The 15,017-nt window shown below is 49.0% G+C and overlaps 1 protein-coding gene across 1 annotated transcript in view; it reads right to left on the bottom strand.

Moving 5' to 3' along the window:
- The window catches only part of LOC139541668 (solute carrier organic anion transporter family member 2A1-like), a 61,336-nt gene that overhangs the window by 13,813 nt on the left and 32,506 nt on the right, over positions 1 to 15,017 (bottom strand). The window contains exons 2-8 of the mRNA XM_071346585.1: positions 12,887 to 13,024; positions 11,344 to 11,506; positions 9,960 to 10,172; positions 8,817 to 8,915; positions 8,213 to 8,352; positions 1,365 to 1,437; positions 848 to 1,012 (exon numbers count right to left, since the gene is read on the bottom strand). Coding sequence (XP_071202686.1) covers positions 848 to 1,012; positions 1,365 to 1,437; positions 8,213 to 8,352; positions 8,817 to 8,915; positions 9,960 to 10,172; positions 11,344 to 11,506; positions 12,887 to 13,024 — 991 coding nt within the window. The remainder of the gene's footprint in view (positions 1 to 847; positions 1,013 to 1,364; positions 1,438 to 8,212; positions 8,353 to 8,816; positions 8,916 to 9,959; positions 10,173 to 11,343; positions 11,507 to 12,886; positions 13,025 to 15,017) is intronic.

Genomic DNA, 15,017 nt, shown 5'->3' with positions numbered 1-15,017 from the left:
TGTACTGACCTATGAGGAGACAGTGGTGCTGTACTGACCTATGAGGAGACAGTGGTGCTGTACTGACCTATGAGGAGACAGTGGTGCTGTACTGACCTATGAGGAGACAGTGGTGCTGTACTGACCTATGAGGAGACAGTAGTGTTGTACTGACCTATGAGGAGACAGTGGTGCTGTACTGACCTATGAGGAGACAGTGGTGCTGTACTGACCTATGAGGAGACAGTGGTGCTGTACTGACCTATGAGGAGACAGTGGTGCTGTACTGACCTATGAGGAGACAGTGGTGCTGTACTGACCTATGAGGAGACAGTGGTGCTGTACTGACCTATGAGGAGACAGTGGTGCTGTACTGACCTATGAGGAGACAGTGGTGCTGTACTGACCTATGAGGAGACAGTGGTGCTGTACTGACCTATGAGGAGACAGTGGTGCTGTACTGACCTATGAGGAGGCAGTGGTGCTGTACTGACCTATGAGGAGGCAGTGGTGCTGTACTGACCTATGAGGAGACAGTGGTGCTGTACTGACCTATAAGGAGACAGTGGTGCTGTACTGACCTATGAGGAGGCAGTGGTGCTGTACTGACCTATGAGGAGACAGTGGTGCTGTACTGACCTATGAGGAGACAGTGGTGCTGTACTGACCTATGAGGAGGCTGTAGTGTTGTACTGACCTATGAGGAGACAGTAGTGTTGTACTGACCTATGAGGAGGTTGCTGTAAGCGGTGGTCGTGCTGTACTGACCTATGAGGAAGCTGTAGTGTTGTACTGACCTATGAGGAGGTTGCTGTAAGCGGTGGTCGTGCTGTACTGACCTATGAGGAGGCTGTAGTGTTGTACTGACCTATGAGGAGGTTGCTGTAAGCGGTGGTCGTGCTGTACTGTCTCTCCAGGAACTTGTTGAGGAAGGTGGCGAGGCCAGCGATGACTGAAGAGAAACAGCACTGAGACAGAACCAACAGCAGGAACAGAGGACTGAGGAGCAGACGGACAAACAGCTTGGGGAACACTGGGGAGAGAGGAACAGAGGACAGACAGTCACACATACACACACACACAAATAAATGAGTCAGTTCACTAAGAAATACTGTAGCTACCAGGCAGGCTCTCTGTGAAATCCTATAAAACACACAATACAAGTGTAAAAAACTAGTTTCTCAAAACAATGGTCAGAGGGACCGGTACCAACAACAGTGACTACATCTCCTAACGTTGGGAAGCTTAAGCTGTGTTGTTGTAATCATGCCTGTCAGCAATATTTACAAATGGGTCCAAGTGTGTTAGTCGTTCAGCCAATGGCTGATGTCTGCCAGAGAGTGTGTGTGTGTGTGTGTGTGTCAGTCTGTCTATAGAGGACTTACTCTTCAGGAAATCAAGCATTGAGAACTCAGGCTTTTTGGAGTCTTCATTCGGAATTGGAGCTGCAGTTCCACTCTGCAGGGAAATAACACATTCAGCCTGAAGAATGGCAGAAACTACACATCATTTGAGCTTTTATTTTGGAAAAAATATTTTCAGACGGGTGAAGAAAGCAAAAGAGAGGCTGTTTTTATTTCATTATTCAAAATGTTTTATAGAGAGACAGAGACAGAGAGAGACAGAGAGAGACAGAGAGAGAGAGAGACAGAGAGAGAGAGAGAGAGACAGACAGACAGACAGACAGACAGACAGACAGACAGACAGACAGACAGACAGACAGACAGACAGACAGACAGACAGACAGACAGACAGACAGACAGACAGACAGACAGACAGACAGACAGACAGACAGACAGACAGACAGACAGAGAGAGAGAGAGAGAGAGAGAGAGAGAGAGAGAGAGGAGAGAGAGAGAGAGAGAGAGAGAGAGAGAGAGAGAGAGACAGAGAGAGAGACAGAGAGAGAGACAGAGAGAGAGAGAGACAGAGAGAGAGACAGAGAGAGAATCTCAATATATACGAGTACACCCCCTGGACAGGACACTACAGTCGTGGCCAAAAGTTTTGAGAACGACACAAATATAAATTTTCACAAAGTTTGCTGCTTCAGTGTCTTTAGATATTTTTGTCAGATGTTACTATGGAATACTGAAGTATAAGTACAAGCATTTCATAACTGTCAAAGGCTTTTATTGACAATTACATGAAGTTGATGCAAAGAGTCAATATTTGCAGTGTTGACCCTTCTTTTGCAAGACCTTTGCAATCCGCTCTGGCATGCTGTCAATTAACTTCTGGGCCACATCCTGACTGATGGCAGCCCATTTTTGCATAATCAATGCTTGGAGTTTGGCAGAATTTGTGTGTTTTTGTTTGTCCACCCGCCTCTTGAGGATTGACCACAAGTTCTCAATGGGATTAAGGTCTGGGGAGTTTCCTGGCCATGGACCCAAAAAATCGATGTTTTGTTCCCCGAGCCACTTAGTTATCACTTTTGCCTTAGGTGCTCCATCATGCTGGAAAAGGCATTGTTCGTCACCAAACTGTTCCTGGATGGTTGGGAGAAGTTGCTCTCGGAGGATGTGTTGGTACCATTCTTTATTCATGGGTGTGTTCTTAGGCTAAATTGTGAGTGAGCCCACTCCCTTGGCTGAGAAGCAAACCCACACATGAATGGTCTCAGGATGCTTTACTGTTGGCATGACACAGGACTGATGGTATCGCCAGACAAGCTTTTTTACGGATGCCCCAAACAATCGGAAAGGGGATTCATCAGAGAAAATGACTTTACCCCAGTCCTCAGCAGTCCAATCCCTGTACCTTTGCAGAATATCAGTCTGTCCCTGATGTTTTTCCTGGAGAGAAGGGGCTTCTTTGCTGCCCTTCTTGACACCAGGCCATCCTCAAAGTCTTTACCTCACTGTGCGTTCAGATGCAATCACACCTGCCTGCTGCCATTCCTGAGCAAGCTCTGTACAGGTGGTGCACCGATCCCGCAGCTGAATCAACTTTAGGAGACGGTCCTGGCGCTTACTGGACTTTCTTGGGCGCCCTGAAGCCTTCTTCACAACAATTGAACCGCTCTCCTTGAAGTCCTTAATGATCCATAGTCTAGGCTATCTCCGGCGCCGGAAAGAGATGGCTGCCTCGCTTCGCGTTCCTTGGAAAATATGCAGTATTTTGTTTTTTTACGTGTTATTTCTTACATCGGTACCCCGGGTAATCTTAGGTTTCATTACATACAGTCGGGAGGAACTACTGAATATACGATTAACGTCAACTCATCATCGTTCCTACCAGGAATATGACTTTCCCGAAACGGATCCAGTGTCTTGCCTTCCACACAATACAATGGATCTGATCCCAGCCGGCGACCCTGTGCGACGCCGAAAAAGGGGAAAACGTGGCGGTCTCGTGGTCAGGCTTCGGAGACGGGCACATCGCGCTCCACTCCCTAGCATACTACTCGCCAATGTCCAGTCTCTTGACAATAAGGTTGATGAAATCCGAGCACGGGTAGCATTCCAGAGAGACATCAGGGATTGCAACGTGCTCTGCTTCACGGAAACATGGCTAACTCAAGGGACGCTAACGGAGTCGGTGCAGCCAGCTGGTTTCTTCATGCATCGCGCCGACAGAAACAAACATCTTTCCGGTAAGAAGAGGGGCGGGGGGGTATGCCTTATGATTAACGAGAAGTGGTGTGATCATCATAACAACACACAAGAACTCAAGTCGTTCTGTTCACCTGATCTAGAACTCCTCACAATCAAATGTCGACCGCATTATCTACCAAGGGAATTCTCGTCAATCATAATCACAGCCGTATACATTCCCCCCCAAGCAGACACATCGATGGCCCTGAACGAACTTTATCTGACTCTTTGTAAACTGGAAACCACACACCCTGAGGCTGCATTCATCGTAGCTGGGGATTTTAACAAGGCTAATCTAAAAACAAAACTCCCTAAATTCTATCAGCATATCGATTGTGCTACCAGGGCTGGAAAAACACTAGACCATTGTTACACTAATTTCCGCGACGCTTATAAGGCCCTCCCCCGCCCCCCTTTCGGAAAAGCTGACCACGACTCCATTTTGTTGATTCCAGCCTACAAACAGAAATTAAAACTACAAGCTCCCGCGCTCAGGTCTGTTCAACGCTGGTCCGACCAATCTGAATCCACGCTTCAAGACTGCTTCGATCACGCAGATTGGAATATGTTCCGCATCGCGTCCAACAACAATATTGACGAATATGCTGATTCGGTGAGCGAGTTCATTAGGAAGTGCATTGACGATGTCGTACCCACAGCAACGATAAAAACATTCCCAAACCAGAAACCGTGGATTGACGGCAGCATTCGCGTGAAACTGAAAGCGCGAACCACTGCTTTTAACCAGGGCAAGGTGACCGGAAGCATGACCGAATACAAACAGTGTAGCTATTCTCTCCGCAAGGCAATCAAACAGGCCAAGTCTCAGTACAGAGACAAAATCGAGTCGAAATTCAACAGCTCAGACACAAGAGGTATGTGGCAGGGTCTACAGTCAATCACGGATTACAAAAAGAAAACCAGCCCCGTCGAGGACCAGGATGTCTTGCTCCCAGACAGGCTAAACAACTTTTTTGCCCGCTTTGAGGACAATACAGTGCCACTGACACGGCCCCCTACCAAAACCTGCGGGCTCTCCTTCACTGCAGCCGAGGTGAGTAAAACATTTAAACGTGTTAACCCTCGCAAGGCTGCAGGCCCAGACGGCATTCCCAGCCGCGTCCTCAGAGCATGCGCAGACCAGCTGGCTGGTGTGTTTACGGACATATTCAATCAATCCTTATCCCAGTCTGCTGTTCCCACATGCTTCAAGAGGGCCACCATTGTTCCTGTTCCCAAGAAAGCTAAGGTAACTGAGCTAAACGACTACCGCCCCGTAGCACTCACTTCCGTCATCATGAAGTGCTTTGAGAGACTAGTCAAGGACCATATCACCTCCACCCTACCGGACACCCTAGACCCACTCCAATTTGCTTACCGACCCAATAGGTCCACAGACGACGCAATCGCAACCACACTGCACACTGCCCTAACCCATCTGGACAAGAGGAATACCCATGTGAGAATGCTGTTCATCGATTACAGCTCAGCATTTAACACCATAGTACCCTCCAAACTCGTCATCAAGCTCGAGACCCTGGGTCTCGACCCCGCCCTGTGCAACTGGGTCCTGGACTTCCTGACGGGCCGCCCCCAGGTGGTGAGGGTAGGTAACAACATCTCCACCCCGCTGATCCTCAACACTGGGGCCCCACAAGGGTGCGTTCTGAGCCCTCTCCTGTACTCCCTGTTCACCCACGACTGCGTGGCCATGCACGCCTCCAACTCAATCATCAAGTTTGCGGATGACACTACAGTGGTAGGCTTGATCACCAACAACGACGAGACGGCCTACAGGGAGGAGGTGAGGGCCCTCGGAGTGTGGTGTCAGGAAAATAACCTCATACTCAACGTCAACAAAACAAAGGAGATGATTGTGGACTTCAGGAAACAGCAGAGGGAGCACCCCCCTATCCACATCGACGGGTCAGTAGTGGAGAAGGTGGAAAGTTTTAAGTTCCTCGGTGTACACATCACGGACAAACTGAACTGGTCCACCCACACAGACAGCGTTGTGAAGAAGGCGCAGCAGCGCCTCTTCAACCTCAGGAGGCTGAAGAAATTCGGCTTGTCACCAAAAGCACTCACAAACTTCTACAGATGCACAATCGAGAGCATCCTGTCGGGCTGTATCACCGCCTGGTACGGCAACTGCTCCGCCCACAACCGTAAGGCTCTCCAGAGGGTAGTGAGGTCTGCAGAACGCATCACCAGGGGCAAACTACCTGCCCTCCAGGACACCTACACCACCCGATGTCACAGGAAGGCCATAAAGATCATCAAGGACAACAACCACCCAAGCCACTGCCTGTTCACCCCGCTATCATCCAGAAGGCGAGGTCAGTACAGGTGCATCAAAGCAGGGACCGAGAGACTGAAAAACAGCTTCTATCTCAAGGCCATCAGACTGTTAAACAGCCACCACTAACATTTAGCGGCCGCTGCCAACATACTGACTCAACTCCAGCCACTTTAAAAATGGGAATTGATGGAAATTATGTAAAAATGTACCACTAGCCACTTTAAGCAATGCCACTTAATACAATGTTTACATACCCTACATTACCCATCTCATATGTATATATACTGTACTCTATATCATCTACTGCATCTTGCCATCTTTATGCAATACATGTACCACTAGCCACTTTAAACTATGCCACTTTATGTTTACATACCCTACAGTACTCATCTCATATGTATATACCGTACTCTATACCATCTACTGCATCTGCCATGCCGTTCTGTACCACCACTCATCCATATATCTTTATGTACATATTCTTTATCCCTTACACTTGTGTGTGTGTGTAAGGTAGTAGTGTGGAATTGTTAGGTTAGATTACTGTTGGTTATTACTGCATTGTCGGAACTAGAAGCACAAGCATTTCGCTACACTCGCATTAACATCTGCTAACCATGTGTATGTGACTAATAAAATTTGATTTGATTTGGATTTGATTTGATTTTGATCCGATAAATGGTTGATTTAGGTGCAATCATACTGGCAGCAATATCCTTGCCTGTGAAGCCCTTTTTGTGCAAAGCAATGATGACGGCACATGTTTCCTTGCAGGTAACCATGGTTGACAGAGGAAGAACAATGATCAAAGCACCACCCTCCTTTTGAAGCTTCCAGTCTGTTATTCGAACTCAACCAGCATGACAGAGTGATCTCCAGCTTTGTCCATGTCAACACTCAAACCTGTGTTAACAAGAGAATCACTGACATGATGTCAGCTGGTCCTTTTGTGGAAGGCCTGAAATGCAGTGGAAATGTTTTTGGGGGATTCAGTTCATTGTCATGGAAAAGAGGGACTTTGCAATTAATCTGATCACTCATAAATAACATTCTGGAGTATATACAATTTGCCATCATACAAACTGAGGCAGCAGACTTTGTGAAAACTAATATTTGTGTCATTCTCAAAACTTTTGGCCATGACTGTAGTCCATCTCCTGTTTCTGTAGTGAGGCAGCTTGATGTACCAGTACACCCCCTGGACAGAACACTAGTCTAGGCCCCGCTTTGTGTTATAGGTCTACAGTAACATAATCACTTGCACTACTGGCTCCATACCAGAAGAGGTCAGTAAAACCTGAGAATAATTTACCCAGAAAATATTTCCTTTTAAGCTGTAGGTATTTCAAGTCATTCAGTATAATGACACACGACAATAGATATTATATTAGTGTCTGGGCCCTGGCCTTACAACCTGAGGAAGACAGTATTGTGAGAAGGGGAATTATTAAGTAAACTAACATCGCACTGCTTGCTCCTTGGTTTGGGGAATGTTATTTATTTTTTACTAGGGAATTCTAGTAACACCTTGTTTGACGCGTACCAACAGACAGACTTTATGACACATTCATAAGCAAATTATAAGCATTTATGGCTGCATCCTAAATTCATCACCCGGTCAAAGGTCGTTCACTATATAGGGAATAGGACCCCTGGTCAACAGTAGTGCACTATATAGGGAATAGGACCTCTGGTCAAAGGTCGTTCACTGTATAGGGAATAGGGCCCCTGGTCAAAGGTCGTTCACTATATAGGGAATAGGACCCCTGGTCAAAGGTCGTTCACTATATAGGGAATAGGACCCCTGGTCAAAGGTCGTTCACTATATAGGGAATAGGGCCCCTGGTCAAAGGTCGTTCACTATATAGGGAATAGGACCCCTGGTCAAAGGTCGTTCACCATATAGGGAATAGGGCCCCTGGTCAAAGGTCGTTCACTATATAGGGAATAGGGCCCCCGGTCAAAGGTCGTTCACTATATAGGGAATAGGGCCCCCGGTCAAAGGTCGTTCACTATATAGGGAATAGGGCCCCTGGTCAAAGGTCGTTGACTGTATAGGGAATAGGGCCCCTGGTCAAAGGTCGTTCACTATATAGGGAATAGGATCCCTGGTCAAAGGTCGTTCACTATATAGGGAATAGGACCCCTGGTCAAAGGTCATTCACTATATAGGAAATAGGACCCCTGGTCAAAGGTCGTTCACTATATAGGGGATTGGACCCCTGGTCAAAGGTTGTTCACTATATAGGGAATAGGACCCCTGGTCAAAGGTCGTTCACTATATAGGGAGTAGGGTGCATTTTGGGACAGAACTTTAGAGACGGAGTGTTACCTCGTCTTCCAGCGGCATGCTGCGAGGAAAGAAGAAGTATGGGGCGGAGGTCAGGGCTAGGCTGGCAGAGGAGATGAGGAGGCCTATCCACCACGCACCCACCCAGCGAGGGTCTGTAGGGGCCAGCTCAGCGTTGGTGACTGGAGGGAGAGAGGAAGGTTAGAGAGGAGGGTCTGTAGGGGCCAGCTCAGCGTTGGTGACTGGAGGGAGAGAGGAAAGTTAGTGGGAGGGTGTGGAGAGAGAGAGGAGGACACAGAGAGAGGAGGACACAGAGAGAGAGACACAGAGAACAGAGACAGACAGACAGACAGACAGACAGACAGACAGACAGACAGACAGACAGACAGACAGACAGACAGACAGACAGACAGACAGACAGACAGACAGACAGACAGACAGACAGACAGACAGACAGGAGATCGTAAGAGAGAGACCAAGGCAGACACAGAGACAGAGACAGATCGATGACAGCTTTTAAATATGAGCCCAAGCTATGCAATCCCAGCCTCTAAACCAGCCACACAACCTCTGCCACCAATGTAACGAGCCAAACCCAGTATCTACCGGAACCAGTTCTGTCCACCGTGTAAAACCCAGTACCTACCTGAGCCGGTTCTGTCCACATCCACATAGATCCTCAGCATGACGGAGCCCAGCAGAAAGCCGAAGGCAGGTCCAAACACAGACACAGCAAACAGGATGGCTGAGGCGAAAAGAGACAGTCAAGGTATTTTACAAGGGAAGTTGACTGAGAATGCATTCTCATTTACAGCAACGACCTGGGAAATAGTTACAGGGGATGAATGTGCCAATTGTAAACTGGGGATTATTAGGTGACCGTGATGGTTTGAGGGCCAGATTGGGAATTTAGCCAGGACACCGGGGTTAACACCCCTACTCTTACGATAAGTGCCATGGGATCTTTAATGACCTCAGAGAGTCAGGACACCCGTTTAACGTCCCATCCGAAAGGTGGCACTACACAGGGCAATGTCCCCAATCATTGCCGTGGGGCATTTTTTATAGACCAGAGGAAAGTGTTTCCTCCTACTGGCCCTCCAACACCACTTCCAGCAGCATCTGGTCTCCCATCCAGGGTCTGACCAGGACCAACCCTGCTTAGCTTCAGAGACAAGTGGGATGCAGGCTGGTATGCAACTGTCATTGTGTCTGATATTTATTATTATACTAGTGTTCGAGTTAGCTACAGGCCTCTTACCTATGTAGAGGGACTAGTGTTCGAGTTATCTACAAGCCTCTTACCTATGTAGAGGGTCTAGTGTGTCAGTGAGCTACAGGCCTCTTACCTATGTAGAGGGACTAGTGTGTCAGTGAGCTACAGGCCTCTTACCTATGTACAGGGACTAGTGTGTCAGTAAGCTACAGGCCTCTTACCTATGTACAGGGACTAGTGTGTCAGTAAGCTACAGGCCTCTTACCTATGTAGAGGGACTAGTGTGTCAGTGAGCTACAGGCCTCTTACCTATGTAGAGGGACTGGTGTGTCAGTGAGCTACAGGCCTCTTACCTATGTAGAGGGTCTAGTGTGTCAGTGAGCTACAGGCCTCTTACCTATGTAGAGGGACTAGTGTGTCAGTGAGCTACAGGCCTCTTACCTATGTAGAGGGACTAGTGTGTCAGTGGGCTACAGGCCTCTTACCTATGTAGAGGGACTGGTGTGTCAGTGAGCTACAGGCCTCTTACCTATGTAGAGCGACTAGTGTGTCAGTGAGCTACAGGCCTCTTACCTATGTAGAGGGGGGAGTTGCCTCGTCCGGCAAAGTCATCCACATAAGAGATACCAAAGGGTTGTATGGGAACAGATCCCACCCCGAACAGCAGCTGAGCTATAGCCATGAGCATCCACAAGTTGTTAGTGTCTGCTATACGCTTGATCTCTGTCTTCCCACAGGCCTCTGTCGTGTTGGAGGTACCCTGGAGGGAACACAGGTCTTGGCGATCTGGAGAAAGCACCCACATTCACACACACACACACACACACACACACACACACACACACACACACACACACACACACACACACACACACACACACACACACACACACACACACACACACACACACAGTTAGTTACAGGCCTGGGGACTACACACACAGTTAGTTACAGGCCTGGGGACTACACACACAGTTAGTTACAGGCCTGGGGACTACACACACAGTTAGTTACAGGCCTGGGGACAACACACACAGTTAGTTACAGGCCTGGGGACAACACACACAGTTAAGTTCATGTTCCTGGAGTTTCATGTGACCCTTCAGTGGTACAATGAGGAGATCAGCCAGCCTACTGGTGTGTGTGGCATGGTGTTTTTGTGTGTGTGTGTGTGTGTGTGTGTGTGTGTGTGTGTGTGTGTGTGTGTGTGTGTGTGTGTGTGTGTGTGTGTGTGTGTGTGTGTGTGTGTGTGTGTGTGTGTGTGTGTGTGTGTGTGTGTGGTATGGTGTGTGTGTGTGTGGTATGGTGTTGTGTATGTGTGTGGTATGGTGTTGTGTGTACGTGTACGTGTGTGTGAGCGGAGAGAGGAGGAGAGTGAACAGAGCTCTCAGTTAAACCAACTGTCCAGCCTGGCTCCCACAATCCACCACTCTAAACCAACTGTCTGGGAGACGGTCCTCATCTTCTTGGCTTTCCTGGAGCGCTCAGACATTTTCCATCTGAGTTATGCAGGTTCATCTAGAGAGCACCTGCAAGCCAGCCTGGCTCCCACAATCCACCACTCTAAATTCATCCATCCGCTCTAAATTCATCCGTCCATCCACTCTAAATCCATCCACTCTAAATCCATCCACTCTAAATCCATCCACTCTAAATCCATCCACTCTAAATCCATCCACTCTAAATCCATCCACTCGATGACAGGTGGAACCAGGTCCAACACACTGGGACTGCTGATTGATAAAGACTGACTGTGGATGATACTTGCATTGCCAAACACTAGGTTTTAAACGGGACCAGTTTCTCGGACACAGTAATAGCCTAGTCCCGGACTAACAAATATTCTGTGTGATGGAAACCGGCCCATGTAATCTACCCATACTCAGTCAGAGGTGTATCCTTGGTATTGCAGAGTATTGTCGCTGTAACAGAGATATATTTCATCCCAAGATCTTACCATGTATGACAGAGTCGTAGTTATAGGGCTGGGACAGGAAGTGAGGTAGGGCCAGGATCAGAGCACTGATGGACATCAGCAGACCACCCAGTCCAATGAGACGAGGCCGATGGACCCTGCTGCCCAGGTAACTCACAAACACTATCAGAATTGTGTTCCCCACCTAGAGGGAGGGAGGGACAGAGAGTGAGAGAAGGGGGGGGGGGGGCAGAGAGAGGGTGGGAGAAGGGGGGAGGGAGAGAGAGAGAGAGAGAGAAGGGGGAGGGAGAGAAGGGGGAGGGAGAGAAGGGGGAGGGAGAGAGAGAGAAGGGGGAGGGAGAGAAGGGGGAGGGAGAGAAGGGGGAGGGAGAGAGAGAGAAGGGGGAGGGAGAGAGAGCGAGAAGGGGGAGGGAGAGAAGGGGGAGGGAGAGAGAGGGGGAGAAGGGGGAGGGAGAGAGAGAGAAGGGGGAGGGAGAGAGAGCGAGAAGGGGGAGGGAGAGAAGGGGGAGGGAGAGATGGAGAAGGGGGAGGGAGAGAGAGAGAAGGGAGAGAAGGGGGAGGGAGAGAGAGGGGGAGAAGGGGGCGGGAGAGAGAGAGAAGGGGGAGGGAGAGAGAGCAAGAAGGGGGAGGGAGAGAAGGGGGAGGGAGAGAAGGGGGAGGGAGAGAAGGGGGAGGGAGAGAGAAAGAGAGAGAGAAGGGGGAGGGAGAGAGAGAAGGGGAGAGAGAGAGAGAGAGAGAGAGAGAAGGGGGAGGGAGAGAGAGAAGGGGGGGCAGAGAGAGGGTGGGAGAAGGGGGGAGGGAGAGAGAGAGAGACGGGGGAGGGAGAGAAGGGGGAGGGAGAGAGAGAGAGAAGGGGGAGGGAGAGAAGGGGGAGGTAGAGAGAGAGAGAGAGGGGGGCAGAGAGAGAGAAGGGAGAGAGAGAGAGACGGGGGAGGGAGAGAGTGAGAGAGAAGGGGGGCAGAGAGAGGGAGAGAGAAGGGGGGCAGAGAGAGGGAGGGATAAGGGGGAGGGAGAGAGGGAGAGAAAAGGGGGATGGAGAGAGAGGGAGAGAAAAGGGGGATGGAGAGAGAGAGAAGGGGGAGGGAGAGGGGGAGAAGGGGAGGGAGAGAGATAGAGAGAAGGGGGAGGGAGAGATAGAGAGAGAAGGGGGAGGGAGAGAGAGAGAGAGAGAGAGAGAGAAGGGGGAGGGAGAGAGAGAGAGAAGGGGGAGAGAGAGGGAGAGAGAGAGAGAAGGGGGAGGGAGAGAGAGAGAGAGAAGGGGGAGGGAGAGAGAGAGAGAGAAGGGGGAGGGAGAGAGAGAGAGAGAAGGGGGAGGGAGAGAGAGTGTGTCAGAGACCTTATGACCAGGAGGATACAGTACCAAAACACACTCAGTGAATGGCTACTTGTTATCTAGGAACAAGCCTCGGGACAGTGCTTCAACAAAAGCAGGTGGCATACTCAGATAATAGTAATATAACGAGTCATATCACAACACCATCCAGTGCTTATGCATTTCTACTCTTTAACCCTGAGATGAATCTAACTGGAGTTTACTGTGTCGTGGTTACTGGTTGGCTCGTACCTCGTGCAGAGAGGAGATGGTGCCAGAGGAGACACTACTGAGGCCAAAGCGTCTCTCGATGGTGGTGATGGTGCTCTTAAAGTAGGAACTGTAGAGCAGCTGGGTGAGCTGCAGCAGGCCATGACACAGCACAAACAGCTAGAGAGAGACACAATACGTTAGGGAGAGAGGAGAGAGACAGGAGAGAGAGAGACACACAATACGTTAGGGAGAGAGGAGAGAGACAGGAGAGAGAGAGACACACAATACGTTAGAAAGAGAGGAGAGAGAGAGACAGGAGAGAGACACAATACGTTAGAGAGGAGAGAGAGAGAGACAGGAGAGAGAGAGACACACAATACTGTACGTTAGAAAGACAGGAGAGAGAGAGACAGGAGAGAGAGAGAGACACAATACGTTAGAAAGAGAGACAGAGAGAGAAAGACAGGAGAGAGAGAGACAGAGACAGAGAGAGAGACAGAGAGACAGAGAGACAGAGAGAGAGACAGAGAGAGAGACAGAGAGAGAGAGAGAGAAAAAAAATGGACAGCCTTTATTATAGCAACACATCCCACCTCAGCTGTCTAGTCCAGACCCAGTCTAAAAGAAGGTGTGACTTTTCCCCCAGAAAGGAACTAAAGTAACAACAATCAATAACGTTATTGTCTGTGTCCCAAATGGCACCCTGCTACCAACATAGTGCATTACCCTTGACCCTTGGGCCCTGGTAAAAAGTTGTGGACTATCTAGTGAATAAGGGACCATTTGAGATGCACTTAGAGTAAAAAAAAAAAGAGGATTATGTTTTTCAGTGTCAGTGAGTTTCCATCATCAGCTCCTGACTGAGACGACACTCAGAGCACTGTAGCATACAACAGTTCAAACCAGCTGGTTGGCTGAGATACATCTGAAGACGATAAGTCACAGACGTAACCAGCTGGTTGGCTGAGATACATCTGAAGACACTAAGTCACAGACGTAACCAGCTGGTTGGCTGAGATACATCTGAAGACACTAAGTCACAGACGTAACCAGCCGGTTGGCTGAGATACATCTGAAGACACTAAGTCACAGACGTAACCAGCCGGTTGGCTGAGATACATCTGAAGACACTAAGTCACAGACGTAACCAGCTGGTTGGCTGAGATACATCTGAAGACGATAAGTCACAGACGTAACCAGCTGGTTGGCTGAGATACATCTGAAGACACTAAGTCACAGACGTAACCAGCTGGTTGGCTGAGATACATCTGAAGACACTAAGTCACAGACGTAACCAGCTGGTTGGCTGAGATACATCTGAAGACACTAAGTCACAGACGTAACCAGCTGGTTGGCTGAGATACATCTGAAGACACTAAGTCACAGACGTAACCAGCTGGTTGGCTGAGATACATCTGAAGACACTAAGTCACAGACGTAACCAGCTGGTTGGCTGAGATACATCTGAAGACACTAAGTCACAGACGTAACCAGCTGGTTGGCTGAGATACATCTGAAGACACTAAGTCACAGACGTAACCAGCTGGTTGGCTGAGATACATCTGAAGACACTAAGTCACAGACGTAACCCGCCGGTTGGCTGAGATACATCTGAAGACACTAAGTCACAGACGTAACCAGCCGGTTGGCTGAGATACATCTGAAGACACTAAGTCACAGACGTAACCAGCCGGTTGGCTGAGATACATCTGAAGACACTAAGTCACAGACGTAACCAGCCGGTTGGCTGAGATACATCTGAAGACACTAAGTCACAGACGTAACCAGCCGGTTGGCTGAGATACATCTGAAGACACTAAGTCACAGACGTAACCAGCTGGTTGGCTGAGATACATCTGAAGACGATAAGTCACAGACGTAACCAGCTGGTTGGCTGAGATACATCTGAAGACACTAAGTCACAGACGTAACCAGCTGGTTGGCTGAGATACATCTGAAGACACTAAGTCACAGACGTAACCAGCTGGTTGGCTGAGATACATCTGAAGACACTAAGTCACAGACGTAACCAGCTGGTTGGCTGAGATACATCTGAAGACACTAAGTCACAGACGTAACCAGCTGGTTGGCTGAGATACATCTGAAGACACTAAGTCACAGACGTAACCAGATGGTTGGCTGAGATACATCTGAAGACACTAAGTCACAG

The sequence above is a fragment of the Salvelinus alpinus genome, chromosome 16 (genome assembly GCF_045679555.1).
Source record: "Salvelinus alpinus chromosome 16, SLU_Salpinus.1, whole genome shotgun sequence".
Taxonomy (NCBI): domain Eukaryota; kingdom Metazoa; phylum Chordata; class Actinopteri; order Salmoniformes; family Salmonidae; genus Salvelinus; species Salvelinus alpinus.
Note: the sequence above shows the minus strand (reverse complement) of the source record. Positions and strands in the feature narration are given on the sequence as shown.